This window comes from Oncorhynchus gorbuscha, linkage group LG06, assembly GCF_021184085.1.
Source record: "Oncorhynchus gorbuscha isolate QuinsamMale2020 ecotype Even-year linkage group LG06, OgorEven_v1.0, whole genome shotgun sequence".
NCBI lineage: Eukaryota > Metazoa > Chordata > Actinopteri > Salmoniformes > Salmonidae > Oncorhynchus > Oncorhynchus gorbuscha.
Genome location: NC_060178.1, coordinates 93,884,437 through 93,903,681, shown reverse-complemented (window position 1 = coordinate 93,903,681; position 19,245 = coordinate 93,884,437). Strand labels below are relative to the sequence as shown.

The 19,245-nt window shown below is 43.7% G+C and overlaps 2 protein-coding genes across 6 annotated transcripts; one reads left to right on the top strand and one right to left on the bottom strand.

The window, feature by feature from the left end:
- Positions 1-90: 90 nt before the first annotated feature.
- rsph10b (radial spoke head 10 homolog B) lies at positions 91-13,029 on the top strand. Of its 4 annotated transcripts, none has more exons than XM_046354582.1 (19): positions 91-440; positions 600-675; positions 790-858; positions 955-1,128; positions 1,204-1,289; positions 1,413-1,533; positions 1,660-1,836; positions 1,928-2,072; positions 2,206-2,339; positions 2,529-2,718; positions 2,911-3,019; positions 3,142-3,227; positions 3,308-3,456; positions 3,609-3,716; positions 9,636-9,890; positions 9,997-10,096; positions 10,201-10,320; positions 11,746-11,959; positions 12,151-13,029. In XM_046354582.1, exons 1-19 carry the CDS (start codon positions 190-192, stop codon positions 12,344-12,346), a joined length of 2,760 nt encoding a protein of 919 aa, XP_046210538.1. In that variant the 5' UTR covers positions 91-189; the 3' UTR covers positions 12,347-13,029. The 4 variants fall into 4 exon arrangements, with proteins under 4 accessions (XP_046210538.1, XP_046210537.1, XP_046210541.1 ...); XM_046354581.1 differs by having other exon boundaries at positions 2,908-3,019; XM_046354583.1 differs by having other exon boundaries at positions 92-440; positions 2,908-3,019; positions 3,142-3,221.
- LOC124038562 (disks large-associated protein 5-like) lies at positions 12,538-18,302 on the bottom strand. 2 transcript variants are annotated; one of them, XR_006839375.1, is made up of 8 exons: positions 17,976-18,302; positions 17,235-17,414; positions 16,787-16,930; positions 15,980-16,292; positions 14,886-15,743; positions 14,619-14,794; positions 14,487-14,530; positions 12,538-12,941 (listed from the first exon to the last, which is right to left on the bottom strand). XR_006839375.1 is itself a non-coding variant. In XM_046354586.1 (7 exons), the coding sequence occupies exons 2-4, from the start codon at positions 16,847-16,849 to the stop codon at positions 15,574-15,576; spliced, it is 546 nt and encodes a 181-aa protein (XP_046210542.1). In that variant the 5' UTR covers positions 16,850-16,930; positions 17,071-17,883; the 3' UTR covers positions 12,538-12,941; positions 14,487-14,530; positions 14,619-14,794; positions 14,886-15,573. The 2 variants fall into 2 exon arrangements, 1 of the variants encoding a protein (XP_046210542.1); XM_046354586.1 differs by lacking the exon at positions 17,976-18,302 and having other exon boundaries at positions 17,071-17,883.
- Between the last annotated feature and the right edge of the window lie 943 nt (positions 18,303-19,245).

Below are 19,245 nucleotides of genomic sequence, written 5' to 3'. Positions count from 1 at the left end.
ATGATCATTTCAGTACATAAACCTACTTTAATTAGAACAATTCATCTTTGTGAGTTTGTAAAGACTTGGCTTTTTGACATACTGAGGGTTCCGTACCGAGGATTCCGTACCGAGCTCCTTAGCAACAGGTGCCTCGGTTGCGACGCATGGTATGTTTAGGGAATTGCATCGTCTGGATGAACAGGTGAAATGGCGAAAGGGGATAAAAAGAAAAAACCCGAGAAAACGACTCCCGAACAATCATTAAGTCCATTTTTGTCAAATGGCTCCCACGCTGGTGTTGTATCAGAAGCACATGTGTTAGATGAAGAGTCGGGACATGAAACAGATGTAATGACTGCCTCCTTTTCTTCACAACCACCACTCGCCGACAAACAACTGGAGAGAAGTGATGATGCATTTCATGAGGTCCCTGTTCTTCCTAATATTATTGTCCAGAGGTAAACCAATGCTTATCACTCGCCTCTTTCTATGAACATGAAATAATGCCTCATATCATGTTGTTGGGGTTATTTTCCATAATAACCTAGGCATACACAGCTAAGCCTGCTAACGTTAGCTGTTACATTATCAATGAAAAGCAATCTGTGCTCACTCAGGTACGAGGGTGAAAAGCATCTAGAGCAGTTTCATGGAGAAGGTGTGGCATATTTTCAGGGAGGACATGTCTACAAGGTATTGCATTATGCCATATGGTGTGTATATCACATTGTATAGCATGCATTACATGATGACTAAAATGAACCAGCAAACATGATATCAAATCAATAAGCTTTGTTTTTCTTCAAGGGTATGTTTTCAGTAGGAGTCATGCATGGACATGGTCTGTACACATGGGCAGATGGCGTGAAATATGAGGTATTTTGGTCCACCACCTTTACAAGATGTATTATTTCTTAGTTAATCTTATACTGCAGATGTGATCTGTGAACCATTTGATTCCCATAATGACAGGGTGAGTTTGCATTCAATGTGCCAATGGGCCATGGGACATACACCTGGTTGGATGGTAGCTGTTATGAGGGAGAGGTGTGCAGTGGAATCCGCCATGGTGTGGGGACATATAGGTGTGCCAATTCCTCTGTGATATACAGAGGCCAGTGGCATCACAGCAAAAGGCATGGAAAGGTATGATCCTGTTGCAGTCGTGAGCTATTTAATGTGGGGTTGTTGTTTAATTTACAATATTTGTTGTTTTATTAGGGTACAATATACTATAACCAGGAAGCGACGTCCTGGTATGAAGGAGACTGGGTGAACAATAACAGAGAGGGATGGGGAGTCCGATGGTAGGTGAACTTGTGTTTAGACAGTGTGTTACACATGTGAATGTTCTCCCATCAAATGTGTTCTTATGTTTAAATTATATCAGTGTCATACACCTTGCATGTGTTCTCTCTGCTGTGCCAAAGTTACCCCTCTGGAAACCTGTATGAGGGCCAGTGGAGGAACAACGTGAGACATGGAGAGGGCAGGATGAGGTGGCTGCAGCTGGGTCAGCAGTATAGCGGGATATGGGAGAATGGGGTCCAGGTAGGTCAAACCATATCACCCTCATGACATAATATTTTAATAAACCCATTATTTGGCTTTTGATAAAGAAAACATGTTTAGAGTAACTTCACATAAATAACTGATAAATCATCCTCTGTCTTTCAGCATGGACAAGGGACCCACACATGGTTCCTGAGGAGAGTGACAGGCTCTCAGTATCCCCTAAGGAATGAGTACACTGGGGACTTTGTCCAGGGGCTGAGGCATGGCCAGGGCAGATTCTACTACGCAAGCGGGGCTCTTTACAAAGGAGAGTGGAAGGACAACAGAAAACATGGACAGGTGAAGGGGGAACATGTCCATAGAGTAATCATTCTAATTGAATAGATGTCAATATGGAGTGTAAATAATAAGATCTTGTTAAACATTCTAGGGAAAGTTCATTTTTAAAAATGGACGCATATTTGAAGGGGAGTTTGTGGATGACCACATGGCAGAGTTCCCAGCGTTCTGCCTGGATGGTTCAAACACCCCTGATCTGAGTGGGATTAGAACGCACACTCCCCATCCTGAGGACGGTAAGTACACCAAGTCCCTCTGAAAAATGTATGTCTGTCTGATAAAATTACTCATCTGACATCAACCCCCTGGAATGGTCCTGTATTCTTCATGTGGTTATCCAGTATAGTAAAAGTAAGTCCTGTGTTTCAGGTGAATCCCCCAGAAGAGCACCAGGAGGAGAATCGGGCAGTTTTCCAGCCCTGCTTGGGCCTGACATGGCTCTGGACATCACTGCTCTGCTGGAGAACCTCCCAGAGAACCAGAGAGACATGCAGCTCAAACAGGTCAGTGGGACTGACCACAACAGCATATGAAAATCCATTTCAATTTGTGTCAATTGTTGTCAAATTAGATTCCATATATTATAACAATCCTTGAACTAAGTTATGATAGCTTCAACCCCAACTCTGCACTGAGTTGACACACAGGTGGTGTTTTTTGCACCTCCATTTGTCCCTCTCGCTGTGTGCCAGGTGGAATTTGTGGTGCTGAGACACATAGCGGAGCTGAGGGCCATCTATAGCTTCTACAGCAGTCTGGGCCATGATCAGTCCCCAGACAATACCTTCTTGCTGTCCCGCCTGCAGCTTTGGAGACTCCTCAAGGACTGCAGCATCCACCAGCAAGGCATCACCCTGGCCCAGGTCGACCGCTACATCTGTGGTAAGGCCAGGGAGAAATAACCACCTCATTTCCCGTTTCTCCCTTCATGTTTGGCCAATTCATCCTGCTTTGTTAATTTGTTTCAGTCTCATCACAACATAACTTAACATTATAGAGACTCAGGGGTAGCCTGAGCAGAACTTGAGTCTACAATGTTACATTTTCTTGTTTTGTGAACTAATTTCAAAGCAGAGGATGTCCCTTCTGAGGAGATCCACTCTCCCTTCAGCACCATGCTGCTCAGAAGGTTCCTCAGCTGTGTTGTGGTTCTGGCCTACAACACCTACCATAAGGACATAGAGTAAGGACAACATTGCTATCCCTTACTCTCCTACTCCTGTGCATTAACACTGTAATTACCGTAGTAACAACCTTGTATCAACACCATGTACTCTACTCCTGAGCCTCTCCTCTCCTTCCCAGGCCCTCTGACACCATACTGGTTGCATGTTTGTCCAAGCTGATGAGGGAGAACATCATCCCTAATGCCAAGAATGTAAAAGGTACAGGTACGCATGCATACACCATTGTTTACTCTTTATCAAGTGTAACCCACATTCATGCTCTCCTTGTTGTGAACTGAATGCAGGGCTGTTGTTCCCCAACCCCATGCATGCTGTGATTGCTGTCAACTACATTGGGAGGTGCTGGGAGATCTACAAGGCCTTCTGCAGAGCCAACCCAACCCCCCTAGCTGACCAAACCATGACTGTCAGGCACTTCATATGGATGTTTAAGGTACTTGTGACGTTCAACTAATGTGACCACACACTGATGATGTGTGGTGATGAGTGCTCATATTTAGAGCCCTGAGTTTTTCCTGACCATCACAACCCTAACATTACATGATGTAAGTTGATTGATGAAACTTGGTTCTGTCCCACCAACAGGACCTTAGTCTGTTTGATGCTGAGCTGACCACAGGGAAACTCCTAGAGATCCTCTCTGTAGAGAACCCAGCTGCTTACGACCGCTACTACTGCAACCTAGACCTAGAGGTCAGCTAAACGCTTCTATAATTGATCATTTTATTTTTTTCTCCACAATTTTCAATCTTGTCGCTGCAACTCCCCAAACGTGTTAAATAGGTGGTGGAACAGGTTCACCAGCATTAAGGGACTCTAACTATCTAATAATAGTTTGTTTTATTCACGTTTTCTTGTCACATGCACAAGTACATTGAAATGCTGAACAAGCTCTACCCTAAAGTGCAGTAATCAATATCAAAATAGTAACACTAATAAAATAAATAAATATACAGTGCCTTGCGAAAGTATTCGGCCCCCTTGAACTTTGAGACCTTTTGCCACATTTCAGGCTTCAAACATAAAGATATAAAACTGTATTTTTTTGTGAAGAATCAACAACAAGTGGGACACAATCATGAAGTGGAACGACATTTATTGGATATTTCAAACTTTCTTAACAAATCAAAAACTGAAAAATTGGGCGTGCAAAATTATTCAGCCCCCTTAAGTTAATACTTTGTAGCGCCACCTTTTGCTGCGATTACAGCTGTACGTTGCTTGGGGTATGTCTCTATCAGTTTTGCACATCGAGAGACTGAATTTTTTTCCCATTCCTCCTTGCAAAACAGCTCGAGCTCTGAGGTTGGATGGAGAGCATTTGAACAGCAGTTTTCAGTTCTTTCCACAGATTCTCGATTGGATTCAGGTCTGGACTTTGACTTGGCCATTCTAACACCTGGATATGTTTATTTTTGAACCATTCAATTGTAGATTTTGCTTTATGTTTTGGATCATTGTCTTGTTGGAAGACAAATCTCCGTCCCAGTCTCAGGTCTTTTGCAGACTCCATCAGGTTTTCTTCCAGAATGGTCCTGTATTTGGCTCTATCCATCTTCCCATCAATTTTAACCATCTTCCCTGTCCCTGCTGAAGAAAAGGAGGCCCAAACCATGATGCTGCCACCACCATGTTTGACAGTGGGGATAGTGTGTTCAGGGTGATGAGCTGTGTTGCTTTTACGCCAAACATAACGTTTTGCATTGTTGCCAAAAAGTTCAATTTTGGTTTCATCTGACCAGAGCACCTTCTTCCACATGTTTGGTGTGTCTCCCAGGTGGCTTGTGGCAAACTTTAAACAACACTTTTTATGGATATCTTTAAGAAATGGCTTTCTTCTTGCCACTCTTCCATAAAGGCCAGATTTGTGCAATATACGACTGATTGTTGTCCTATGGACAGAGTGTCCCACCTCAGCTGTAGATCTCTGCAGTTCATCCAGAGTGATCATGGGCCTCTTGGCTGCATCTCTGATCAGTCTTCTCCTTGTATGAGCTGAAAGTTTAGAGGGACGGCCAGGTCTTGGTAGATTTGCAGTGGTCTGATACTTCTTCCATTTCAATATTATCGCATGCACAGTGCTCCTTGGGATGTTTAAAGCTTGGGAAATCTTTTTGTATCCAAATCCGGCTTTAAACTTCTTCACAACAGTATCTCGGACCTGCCTGGTGTGTTCCTTGTTCTTCATGATGCTCTCTGCGCTTTTAACGGACCTCTGAGACTATCACAGTGCAGGTGCATTTATACGGAGACTTGATTACACACAGGTGGATTGTATTTATCATCATTAGTCATTTAGGTCAACATTGGATCATTCAGAGATCCTCACTGAACTTCTGGAGAGAGTTTGCTGCACTGAAAGTAAAGGGGCTGAATAATTTTGCACGCCCAATTTTTCAGTTTTTGATTTGTTAAAATTATTAGAAATATCCAATAAATGTCGTTCCACTTCATGATTGTGTCCTACTTGTTGTTGATTCTTCACAAAAAAATACAGTTTTATATCTTAATGTCTGAAGCCTGAAATGTGGCAAAAGGTCGCAAAGTTCAAGGGGGCCGAATACTTTCGCAAGGCACTATATACAGTACCAGTCAAGGGTACCATTTAAGGGTTTTTCTTTATGTTTACTATTTTCTACATTGTAGACTAATAGTGAAGACATCAAAACTATGAAATAACACATATGGAATCATATAGTAACCTGGAGGTATGTTGGGTCATTGTCCTGTTGAACAACAAATGACAGTCCCACTAAGCGCAAACCAGATGGGATGGTGTATCACTGCAGAATGCTGTGTTAGCCATGCTGGTTAAGTGAGCCTTGAATTCTAAATAAATCACTGACTGTCACCAGCAAAGCACTATCACACCTCCTCTTCCATGCTTCATGGTGGGAACCATATGCGGAGATCATCTGTTCACATACTCTGCTTCTCATAAAGACATGGCGGTTGGAACCAAAAACCTCAAATTTGGACTAATCAGACCAAAGGACAGATTTCCAACGGTCTAATGTCCATTGCTCGTGTTTCTTTGCCCAATCAATTCTCACCTTCTTATTGGTGTCCGTTAGTAGGGGTTTCTTTGCAGGAATTTGACCATGAAGGCTCTAGTCACAGCTGTTAAAATGTCCTGTTACTTGAACTCTGTGAAGCATTTATTTGGGCTGCAATCTGAGGTGCAGTTAACTCTAATGAACTTGTCCTCTGCAGCAGAGGTAACTGGATCTTCCTTTCCTGTGGCGGTCCTCAAGAGAGCCAGTATCATAGCGCTTGATGGTTTTTGCGACTGCACTTGAAGTAACTTTAATATATAATTATAATTAATATATAATTAAATATAATATAATAACTTTCAAAGTTCTTCACATTTTCTGTATTGACTGATTCTTCATGTCTTAAAGTAATGATGGACTGTCATTTCTCTTTGCTTATTTGAGCTGTTCTTGCCATAATATGGACTTGGGTCTTTTACCAAATAGGGCTATCTTCTGTATACCACCACTACCTTGTCAAAACACAACTGATTGTCTCAAACACATTAAGAAGGAAAGAAATTCCACAAATGAACTTTTAACAAGGCACACCTGTTAATTGAAATGAATTCCAGGTGACTACCTCATAAAGCTGGTTGAGAGAATGCCAAGAGTGTGCAAAGCTGTCATCAAGGCAAAGGGTGGCTACTTGAATAATCTCAAATATAAAATGTTTTTATTTATTTAACACTTTTTTGGTTACTACATGATTCCATATGTGTTATTTCATAGTTTTGATGTGCTCACTATTATATTACAATGTAGAAAATAGTAAAAATAAAGAAAAAACCCGTGAATGAGTAGGTGTGTCCAAACTGTTGACTAATACCGTATATAATAAAGAAAACACAAATATTAGAGGAAGCTATATACAGTGTCAGTGCCAGTACCATATTGATGATGTGTAGGGATACTGGAGTATTGGGGGAGATATGCATATGTAGAGAGGGATTAGGAGACAGTAACAGGTAGCAGGATAAATAATAATGATAATAATAAACAGTATGGCAGCAGCAAAAGTGGTCGATGGATGGGATATGTAAACAGAACTGGAAAGTGACTGGTGTTAGGAATATATAAATAATAATGGTAATATACACTGAGTGTACAAAACATTAAGAACACCTGCTCTTAATATAATAATATATGCCATTTAGCAGACGCTTTTATCCAAAGCGACTTAGTCATGTGTGCATACATTCACCGGGGATCGAACCCACTACCCTGGCGTTACAAGCGCCATGCTCTACCAACTGAGCTACAGACAGACTGAACAGGTGTAATCCAAGTTAAAGCTATGATCCCTTATTGATGTCACTTGTTAAATCTACTTCAATCATTTTAAATGAAGGGAAGGAGACAGGTTAAAGAAGGATTTTTAGGCCTTGAGACATGGATTGTGCATGTGTGCAATTCAGAGGGTGAATGGGCACAACAGAAATTGTGCCTTTGAACAGAGTATGGTAGTAGGTGCCAGGCGCACCGGTTTGTGTCAGAACTCCTACACTGCTGGGTTTTTCATACTCAAAAGTTTCCTGTGTGTATCAAGAATGGCCCACCACCCAAAGGACATCCAGCCAACTTGACACAACTGTGGGAGGCTTTGGTGTCAACATGGGCCAGCATCCCTGTGGAACACTTTCAACGCCTTGTAGAGTCCATGCCCTGACGAATTGAGACTGTTCTTGAAGGCAAAAGGGGTTGCTACTCAATATTAGGAAGGTGTTCTTAATGTTTGATATACTCAGCGTACTAATGGTAATATATACAGTTAAAGTCGGAAGTTTACATACACTTATGTTGGAGTCATTAAAACTAGTTTTTCAACCACTCCACATATTTCTTGTTAACAAACTATAGTTTTGGCAAGTCGGTTAGGACATCTACTTTGTGCATGACACAAGTCATTTTTGTCATTGTTTACAGACAGAGTATTTCACTTTTAATTCACTATATCACAATACCAGTGGGACTGAATTTTACATACACTAAGTTGACTGTGCCTTTCAGCAGCTTGGAAAATTCCAGAAAAGGATATCATGGCTTTAGAAGCTTCTGATTGGCTAATTGACATAATTTGAGTCAATTGGAGGTATACCTGTGGATGTATTTCAAGGCCTACCTTCAAGGTCAGTGCCTCTTTGCTTGACATCATAGGGAAATCAGCCAAGAAAAATTGGAGACCTCCACAAGTCTGGTTCATTCTTGGGAGCAATTACCAAATGCCTGAAGGTACCACGTTCATCTGTGCAAACAATAGTACGCAAGTATAAACACCATGGGACCATGCAGCCGCCATACCGCTCAGGAAGGAGACGCGTTCTGTCTCCTATAGATGAACGTACTTTGGTGCGAAAAGTGCAAATCAATTCCAGAACAACAGCAAAAGACCTTGTGAAGATGCTGGAGGAAACAGGTACGAAAGTATCTATATCCACAATGAAACAAGTCCTATATCGACATAACCTGACAGGCCGCTCAGCAAGGAAGAAGCCACTGCTCCAAAACCGCCATAAAAAAGCCAGACTACGGTTTGCAACTGCACATGTGGACAAAGATTGTACCTTTTGGAGAAATGTCCTCTGGTCTGATGAAACAAAAATATAACTGTTTGGCCATAATGACCATCGTTATGTTTTGGAGGAAACGGGGAGGCTTGCAAGCCGAAGAACACCATCCCAACCGTGAAGCACGGGGGTGGCAGCATCATGTTGTGGGGGTGCTTTGCTGCAAGAGGGACTGGTGCACTTCACAAAATAGATAGGTGTCCTGCCTCATGATGCCATGTGGCTATATTGAAGCAACATCTCAAGACAACAGTCAGGAAGTTACAGCTTGGGTCTTCCAAATGGAGAATGATCCCAAGCATACAACAAAGTCAAGGTATTGGAGTGGCCATTACAAAGCCCTGACCTCAATCCTATATAAAATTTGTGGGCAGAACTGAAAAAAGCATGTGTAAGCAAGGAGGCCTACAAACCTGCTCTGTCAGGAGGAATGGTCCAAAATTCACCCAACTTATTGTGGGAAGCTTGTGGAAGGCTACCCAAAACATTTGACCCAAGTTAAACAATTTAAAGGCAATGCTACCAAATACTAATTGTGTATGTAAACTTCTGAACCACCGGGAATGTGATGAAAGGAATAAAAGATGAAATAAATAATTCTCTCCACTATTATTCTGACATTTCACATTCTGAAAATAAAGTGGTGATCCTAACTGACCTAAACAGATTATTTTTACTAGGATTAAATGTCAGGAATTGTGAAAAACTGTATTTGGCTGTAAACAGGAGTAATAGTGACCAGTAGCAGGATAAATAGATACTAATGGCAATCAATAATCAATGAACAGCAGTGTAGTGGCAGTTATAAATCTAATCAATAATGATTTTAGCTGCATCGTAGGTATGAGGGGAAGCAGTAGTTATTGAGCAGTAGTTTAACAGGCCAGGGGATAGAAGCTGTTTAGGATTAATAATAATATAATTATATAGCGATTTTCATTACATTAAGAATCTCAGATGCTTAAAAAAAAAAAACTTAATTGGAAGTTTGATGGTGAACCTGATTCTAGATGACGTTCCTGGAGTTCTTTGAGGCGTTGCTGGGCTGTGCAGAGGTTAGCGATCAGAGGGATGGTCAGACATCCTCAGACAGCCAGATGGAAAGCTGCCCTCTGGCTGACACCAGGAGGGTTTCCCCTGGGGAGAGGACCAGAGACAGCCCTCTACAGAGGTCCTCACAGCGGAATTCCCCTCTGACTGGACCTACTGCAAAGTCATCAAACCCCAACATCTCTCCTGATGTGGGTAGTGTCAAATCACTGGAGGTTGGTTTGATCAGCTCTGTCAAATCTATACATAATCTCACACGGCAGTCTGGAAATCGAGACCATTCCTTGTCTAAATTCGTTCATTCAATATTTTTCTACCCAGATGGGAAAATCCAAGGAGATTCTCCAGCTGTCTACACCTGAAGAGATGGAGCCCAGACAGAGTCCCAACGCAGCAGGCAACCTCACATCACAGACTGGGGGTGTGTTCTCCTCACATATCTTTCCTCTACTCACATATCCGTATTGTCTTGACTGGTCACATATTTGCGGCATTGTTGAAGGTGTATGCGTGTGTTTGAGTCAGGTGGTGGGTCAGCAACCCACTCGTCAGACACTGAGAGGAGAGATGGCTCAGGTGGCGCTAGATCAGCAGTGGAGGCCAAAGTGTCAAACCACCCTCCCCATGATCATCCCCCCAGCACAGGTAGATTACACAATAAGTACACTGAACAGATTTCATATAAGGAAATCAGTCAATTTAAATAAATTCATTAGACCCTAATCTAGGGATTTCACATGACTGGGAAATATGCCTAAATTGATTACATTTTTTTTTTTTAAGTTAGGGGCGCGAATCAGAAAACCAGTCAGTATCTAGTGTGACCATTTGCCTCATGCAGCATGACGCATCTCCTTCACATAGAGTTGATCAGGCTGTTGATTGTGGCCTGTGGAATTTTGTCCTCTTCAATGGTTGTGGGAAGTTGCTGGATATTGGCGGGAACTGGAACACGCTGTAGTACACGTTGATCCAGAGCATCCCAAACGGGCTCAATGGGTGACATGTCTGGTGAGTTTGCAGGCCATGTAAGAATTGGGACATTTTCAGCTCCTATAAATTGTGTACAGATCCTTGTGACATGGGGCCGTGCATTATGCTGAAACATGAGGTGATGGCGGCGGATGAATGGAAGGACAATGGACCTCAGGATGTCGTCACAATATCTCTGTGCATTCAAATTGCCATCGATAAAATGCAATTGTTTTCCGTTGTCTGTAGCTTATGCCTGCCCATACCATAACCCCACCGCCACCATGGGGCACTCTGTTCACAACATTGACATCAGCAAACTGCTCGCCACACGACGCCGTCTGCCCGGTACAGTTCAAACCGGAATTAAGTCATGAAGAATACAACTTCTCTAGCGTGGCAATGGCCATCGAAGGTGAGCATTTGTCCACTGAAGTTGGGTACGACGCTGAACTGCAGTCAGGTCAAGACCCTGGTGAGGATGAGCATGCGTATGACCTTCCCTGAGACGGTTGCTGACAGTTTGTGCAGAAATTCTTTGGTTGTGCAAACCCAGTTTTATCAGCTGTCTGGGTGGCTGATCTTAGATGACCCCGCAGATCAAGAAGCCGGATGTGGAGGTCCTGGGCTGGCGTGGTTACATGTGGTCTGCGGTTGCGATGCCTGTTAGATGTTACTGCCAAATATTCTAAAATGACATTGGAGGTGGCTTATGGTAGAGAAATTAACATTAAATTATCTGGTAACAGCTCTGGTGGACATTCCTGCAGTCAGCATTCCATTTACACCCTCGCTCATAACGTCTGTGGCGTTGTCACAAAACTGCACATTTTAGTGGCCTTTTATTGTCCCAAGCACAAGGTGCACCTGTGTAATGATCATGCTGTTTAATACGCTTCTTAATATGCCACACCTGTCAGATAAAATCAGATACCACCTGGAGCTTCTCCCCTGATGCACTTATATTTGTTCAGTGTATACTACACTAATTTGGAAGAATTTGACCTCAGAAAATCAGTAACGATATTACGTACATATCTTATCATTGACATGTTTAAATGCCATGCCAATCTTACACCTGCCGTGTCTCCTAACCAGAGCCCGTTGAAGACAGGAGTGGAGCAGGTATGACTTCCTGCCCTGCTGAGACTGAACTGGACAGCTGGGTCCAGAGGACCCACCAGTTCTTTACCCAGAGGTTCTTCCCAGCGTACGAATACAGCCTGGAGCTGAGGAGGGAGGTGCAGGAAGAGAGGCTGAGGCAGGCGGCACTAGCCCGCATCGCTCTGGCTAAGGCCAAGGAAGACGCCAGGTAGGCAGCTACTGAGACAACATGAGGCCCCTTGATCCAGTTTGTATTCAAAATGTATCCAGATGATGCCCCAGAGAATCTCTATTGGAAGTGATATTTTTAGTCCAAGAAATCTGCCCTTGATGTGAGCACCACACAAGCTCTACATGTTAACTCCACAACAAATAAAGCAATTATGAAAAATGTTCCAGGTTGAGGGAACAGTGGGAGGCAGAGGAGGAGGAGAGACGGAGGGAAGAAGAAGAGGATGAGGAGGCAGAGCGAGTAGAAGGGCTAGAGGATGACCTTAACCCGTCTCCAGCGGCTCAGACGCCTGTGGCCTCCACCACCTCTGTGGTCATCACCAAACAGTCACCTGCCACCGCAGTCAAGAAGAAGAGGAAATAGACTCTTAGACCACCAACTGTATGGCCAGATTAAACCTAGTCATGGATAAAAACTGACCTTTTCAGAGCAGTCATAACAGCCCTCTATGATGTCAATAACATGCATTTCACACTTAGTTCCAGGAGTGGAACAAGTGTTTTGTGATTCAGTCATTGTTTGGTCGTTGTAGAAGAAGAGGCAAAAAAAATGTATCTGTTGGTATTTACACAAGTATATTCAATATAGCAACAAAGTTGATTTTGTATAGAACACCTGGGCTCCATATAGAATGTGGTTAATAGTTAACACTACCTGGTGTCTTTTTGGTATGAAATAATAAAATAGTACAGATAGCACAAGAGTTTAAGGAAAGTTACAAAAAAACTATTCTGACAATTATAAGTTTAAAATAAAACAATGCATATAAAAAAGATTTTTTTTTTGAAACTATAAACTAATGTAGCAAAATATACAACAGCAGTTATGCAAATCAGTCTCATCAGTTGCTCGTTCTGTCAGAGGGAGGTGTGAACGACATGAGGTCACTGGTGCACATTGACTATCTCACTCTGTCCATCTGATCAGTGGTGAACAGCAACAGGTCTGACTCAACTGGCTGGAGAGGAAATGGGGACAGCATGGGTCAGTTGAATGCATACCTACTTGTAAAATAAGAAATAAACAACGTATTTCAGAACACCAAAGTGAGAAAGTCATTCAACACCAAATTAAATCATACACACATACAATGGGTGTACAAAACATTAAGAACACCTTCCGAATATTGAGTTGTGCCAATCCATGTCTCAATTGACACTAGGTTTAAAAACCCTTCTTTAACCAGTCTTCTTCCCTTCATCTAAACTGATTAAAGTGGATTTAACAAGTGACATCAATAAGGGATCATAGCTTTCACCTGGTCAGTGTCATAATGTTTTGTACATTCAGTATATGTTCAGTACCAGTCAAGTTTGGACACACTCATTCGAGGGTTTTTCTTTATTTTGACTATTTTCTACATTGTAGAATAGCGAAGACCTCATAACTATGAATTAACACATATGGAATCATGTGGTAACCAAATCAGTTGTGTTGTGACAAGGTAGGGGTGGTATACAGAAGATAGCCAATTATTACTTTAAGACATGAATGAACTTTGAACTTTTCTTTAATTGCAGTCGCAAAAACCATCAAGCTATATGATGAAACTGGCTCTGATGAGGAGCACCACAGGAAAGGAAGACCCAGAGTCTGCTGCAGAGGATAAGTTCATTAGTTAACTGCACATCAGATTGCATCACAGATTTCAAGTAACAGACGCATCTCAACATCAACTGTTCAGAGGAGACTGCGTGAATCAGGACTTCATGGTTGAATTGCTGCAAAGAAACCACTACTAAAGGACACCAATAATAAGAAGAGACTTGATTGGGCCAAGAAACACAAGCAATGGACATTAGACTGGTGGAAATCTGTCCTTTGGTCCAAATTTTCGATTTTTGGTTCCAACCACCATGTCTTTGAAATGCAGAGTAGGTGAACGGATGATCTCGCTGGTGGCACTCAATGATTTATTTAGAATTCAAGACACACTTAACCAGCATGGCTACCACAGCATTCTGCAGCAATACGCCATCCCATCTGGTTTACGCTTAGTGGGATTATCATTTGTCCTTTAACAATGACCCATCACGCCGTGTAAGGGCTATTTTACCAAGAAGGAGAGTGATAGAGTGCTGCATCAGATGACCTGGCCTCCACAATCACCTGACCACAACCCAATTGAGATAGTTTGGGATGAGTTGGACCGCAGGGTGAAGGAAAAGCAGCCAACAAGTGCTCAGCATATGTGGGAACTCCTTCAAGACTTGGAAAAGCATTCCTCATGGTTAAGAGAATGCCAAGAGTGTGTAAAGCTATCATCAAGGCAAAGGTGGCTACTTTGAAGAATCTCAAACATATTTTGATTTGTTTAACACGTTTTTGGTTGTTTTGATGTCTTCGCTATTATTCTACAATGAAGAAAATAGTAAAAATAAAGAAACAACTTTGAATGAAAGAATGAGTAGGTGTGTCCAAACTTTTGACTGGTTCTAATATAAATATATATATTACACACATACACACGAGAGAAAGACGAGGGTAAAACAAGGAAGTTAACCTGTGTGATCCGTAGGATGAACATTTGTGTGAAACTGGGAGATGCTGCGATGGGAGTGAGAAGTCGGGAAAATTAAAACCATAAGGAATACAAATATCTAAGACTAACCATATCCAAGCACACACACAGTACCTGTGGGAGTCGACACTTCCTCCTGAGGGGTCTCTTCAGACGGAGCCAACGGACTCTCCATTTCTACGTCTATCAACATGGGCGACAGCATCTCTGCAACAGCTGGCTCCCGTTGTGACAGGCTACACCTCACTGCAGGTTGGAGGTAGCGCTCAAAGTCCAACCCCGGAAGACCCCTGTGCATTTTGAGAAGTAAACCCAGATGAACTCTTGCCAGTAATTTAGTAATACATTAAGATGAGACATCTTCTTTAACAAAACACTGACCTCTGTGATGGAAGTATCTGGAGTCACAGTCCCTGGTACATCGGCATCAGCTGGGAAGCTGAGGGAGACCTGGACAGCAGGAGGAGAGGAGGGGGGCACCAAGCAGGGGGAGGAGAGGGGAGATTGGCTGGCCTCAGTAAATCTTGGCCTGGCTGGGGTGGGGGAGAGGGTGAAGCTGAAATCAGGGCTCCTGACTGGATAGGACTCTGCTCCATGGTAGTGGGGCAGTGAGGGTGAGAGGGGAAGCCTTGAGGAGACTGTGAGCCATGATGAGATGGGTAGGCTGGTATTGTAGGCCTCTAAAGCCTCTTTTCTGTCCTGGTGCTCTAATTGGTTGGGCTCTTCTGTGGCCAACACCGATTGGCTGAAGGCATCTCGATGCTGTTCGTCATTGGTCAACTGTTGTGTGTTGGATGGTGATTCACAGCTCTCAGAGTGCTCCTATGGGCAAACAGTGGGCTCTGAAACAACCTCAGATTGGTCACAAGCTACATCTTCCTGCGTGCTCTCGGGCTCTGGTTGGTCAGGAGTGACATTCTGCACAGAGGCTAGCTCTGGTTGGTTGCTGGGGCCTTCCTCTGACTGAGTGTCCAGAGCTTCTTTGACTGTTGAGATGCAGAGAGAGACTCTGGTAGGGGCCGGGGTGTAGAACTGAGGATCAGGGTGAGGGGTTCGGAGTGGGGTGGCATTAAACAGGTGGGCAGGGGTGAGGGTGGAGCAGGTAGTGGTATGGGTGAAGTGGGGAAGTGTGTGCAGCTGCAGCAGTGCTGGAGTGGCGAGGTCTGCCGGGGGTGGAGAACTTGGTGACTGAACAGGCCTGAGGCATGGCAGATACATGGGTGGATCTCCTCACAGAGCCTGGAGAGAGACAGCCCATACAGCAATCAGTCCATGCCCAACTAACGAGCTCTATACAGCTTTACCAGGTACCTCAAACACTGACAGAGGGAGAGGTCAGGGGTCTTCCAGGTTCAAGCAAACCCGCCATCCTTTCTGCCTGCCATTCTATGCATCTTCATCTGCCTCCATATCTCTGAGCATCACAGCAGTTGAGGGGAAGCTTGGGGGAAGAATAGTGGAGGTACGAGTCTCACCTGTGAGTTTGGCAGGACTCTCCACCTGGAACACCACCACCAGTGGTTCTGGGGCCTGGGGGTCCTCAGGAGCTGGAGCAGGGTCGTCCACAGCACTGCCTGGCCCTGCGGCCTGCGCTGCCTTTGCAGCCTGCTGCTTGGCCTTTATTGCAGCCAGACGAGACTTGGCGACAGCACCACTGGTAGCCTTAGCCACCAGAGCAGAGGGCAGCTTCTTGACCAACTTCCTCTGTCGTGGGGGTTTGCTTTCCTCCTGCCAACCTTTAGACTCTACCTCCTTCAGAGCACCAAACTTCTTGTTCACGTCCTCTACCTGAAAGTGGAAGAGCCAAACAAGTGGAAAGAGAGAGAGAGAGAAGAGGGGTTGCCCTTTTTAGAAAGCTTGCATCCACATTTTCAACCTTTCAGGATGCTGTACCAATCTTGGTGGTAATTCTTCCTAGAGGTAGCTAGTATATTTTAGCTGTAGTGTTAACAGACAGGCACAAACAGAGTTTAACCACCAGTGTCTGACTGTTTGTTCATCTAATTCTACACACACACAGTAGACCATGTCCTCATTAACCCACATCTGAGGAGATCATGTCGGCAGGGTAGCCTAGTGGTTAGTAACCGAAAGGTTGCAAGTTCGAATCCCCGAGCTGACAAGGTACAAATCTGTCGTTCTGCCCCTGAACAGGCAGTTAACCAACTGTTCCTAGGCCGTCATTGAAAATAAGAATTTGTTCTTAACTGACTTGCCTAGTAAAATAATGGTATAAAAATAATAATTATAATAAAAAAACGTCCTCCTAGTCACCAACCCACTTGGTAGTACACCATGTCCCAGAAGCCTTGCAGGTGGTGATCTTCTGCCCAACTCACAGTCATCCACCAGGCCAGAGAACTGACCAAACCTCTCCTTCATCAGCAGCCTGGCGTGGCCCACCGCCGTACGCATACGGTCACACACTTCACAGGGATGGAGGTCAACACAGTTAGAAAAGGTATTGAGAGAGAAGGATACATTGAGGAAATGTGGTGTGATGGATTTTTGGTTATAGAAATCAGAATCCACAGCATATAATGGTTAAAACACATGAGTCACTCACTCTCTTCAGGGACAGAGGCAACATCCACCCTGGGCTCCCACTGCTGACAAAATTCTGTCTCACTGACTACCACTGACCTGACGGACAGACATTCACATGACACACCAATACTAGTCTGAGTCAGGAACATAGCTGTTGACTTGGTTTCGCATATTAACCCTCACCTGAAGTAGGGCACATCATGCTCTGGTTCCTTGGGACTCGGAAGACACCGAGGGGCCAGAGTAGGAGAAGGGCAAGGTGGGGAGTGAGCAGGGGACTTGGCAGGAGAGAGAGCCCTGAGCTCCATTTTGGGCACCAGGTTATCAGAGGGCCAGAGTGGAACAAGGTGTAGAACTGAGACACTGGAGAGGATGAAAAAAGTTTAATACATACACAAAGCTAAAAAATGACAGCCGGTCATATTTTAATAAGTAGTAATGGTATATCAACCAGGTTTTCATTCTCTGAAGAAATGAATCTGACTAAACCTAGTAAATATGAATCTATTGAAAGGGAATAGAGAGTGTTAATATGTTAGAGGGATATAGACTGATCAGAAAATAGTGAAGAAATATTTACATTTGAGTAATTTAGCAGATGCTCTTACGCAGCGCAACTTACAGAAGCAATTAGGGCACATGGACAGATTTTACACCTCGTCAGCTCGGGGGTTCCAACCATCAACCTTTCGGTTACTGGCCCAACACTCTTAACGGCTAGGCTACCTGCTGCCCTAAAAAGGATTTCCTCGAATCCTCTCCTCGACTTCTTAAACCCCATTGGAAGAGAAAATCTGAGGTAAATGCTTCCTCCAATGCCATTCGAGAAGGTGCAGAGAGAGGATAAAGGTCAAGAGAAGAGAGGATAAAGGTCCATAGAGAGGAGGAAGGTCCATAGATGTGAGGAGTCACGCACAAATTTACCTGGGTTTGAAAAAGGAGTCTGCAGAGCGGGGAGTGAGAGGGTTGGGGTTGAAGGAGGACAGGCCTGCTGGGGCCTGGAACACAAAGCCCTGGGGGGCGAATGAGGACAGAGTGGAACAAGGTGTAGAACTGAGACACTGGAGAGGATGAAGGGGGGATGAGACAGGTTCTGGACCTGGATGAACAAGGTCTTCTACCATCTTCACATCCTTCTGCTCCTCTGCACTAGGGGGTGTGGGGCTGGCAGCCCTAGGCTCCTCTAATGGCTTGTCCACTTTCTTGTCCACTTTCACAGCAGCCTGCTTTTTTTATTTATTTTTTATTTCACCTTTATTTAACCAGGTAGGCAAGTTGAGAACAAGTTCTCATTTACAATTGCGACCTGGCCAAGATAAAGCAAAGCAGTTCGACAGATACAACGACACAGAGTTACACATGGAGTAAAACAAACATACAGTCAATAAAACAGTATAAACAAGTCTATATACAATGTGAGCAAATGAGGTGAGAAGGGAGGTAAAGGCAAAAAAGGCCATGGTGGCAAAGTAAATACAATATAGCAAATAAAACACTGGAATGGTAGTTTTGCATGTGTGCAAAGTAGACATAAAAATAATGGGGTGCAAAGGAGAAAAATAAATTAATTAATTAAATACAGTTGGGAAAGAAGTAGTTGTTTGGGCTAAATTATAGGTGGGCTATGTACAGGTGCAGTAATCTGTAAGATGCTCTGACAGTTGGTGCTTAAAGCTAGTGAGGGAGATAAGTGTTTCCAGTTTCAGAGATTTTTGCAGTTCGTTCCAGTCACTGGCAGCAGAGAACTGGAAGGAGAGACGGCCAAAGAAAGAATTGGTTTTGGGGGTGACCAGAGAGATATACCTGCTGGAGCGTGTGCTACAGGTGGGAGATGCTATGGTGACCAGCGAGCTGAGATAAGGGGGGACTTTACCTAGCAGGGTCTTGTAGATGACATGGAGCCAGTGGGTTTGGCAACGAGTATGAAGCGAGGGCCAGCCAACGAGAGCGTACAGGTCGCAATGGTGGGTAGTATATGGGGCTTTGGTGACAAAACGGATTGCACTGTGATAGACTGCATCCAATTTGTTGAGTAGGGTATTGGAGGCTATTTTGTAAATGACATCGCCAAAGTCGAGGATTGGTAGGATGGTCAGTTTTACAAGGGTATGTTTGGCAGCATGAGTGAAGGATGCTTTGTTGCGAAATAGGAAGCCAATTCTAGATTTAACTTTGGATTGGAGATGTTTGATAT

Bases quoted from the DNA above. Each gene is read 5' to 3' on its own strand.
- rsph10b (XM_046354581.1), top strand. From the start codon at position 190: ATGGCGAAAGGGGATAAAAAGAAAAAACCCGAGAAAACGACTCCCGAA. The intron at 1,290-1,412 runs GTAGGTGAACTT...GCTGTGCCAAAG, and splicing joins GAGGGATGGGGAGTCCGATG to TTACCCCTCTGGAAACCTGT. The intron at 2,073-2,205 runs GTAAGTACACCA...CCTGTGTTTCAG, and splicing joins CACTCCCCATCCTGAGGACG to GTGAATCCCCCAGAAGAGCA.
- LOC124038562 (XM_046354586.1), bottom strand. From the start codon at position 16,849: ATGACTGTGAGTTGGGCAGAAGATCACCACCTGCAAGGCTTCTGGGAC. The intron at 16,293-16,786 runs GTGGGTTGGTGA...TTCCACTTTCAG, and splicing joins GGGACATGGTGTACTACCAA to GTAGAGGACGTGAACAAGAA. The intron at 15,744-15,979 runs GTGAGACTCGTA...GTCTCTCTCCAG, and splicing joins GAGTCCTGCCAAACTCACAG to GCTCTGTGAGGAGATCCACC.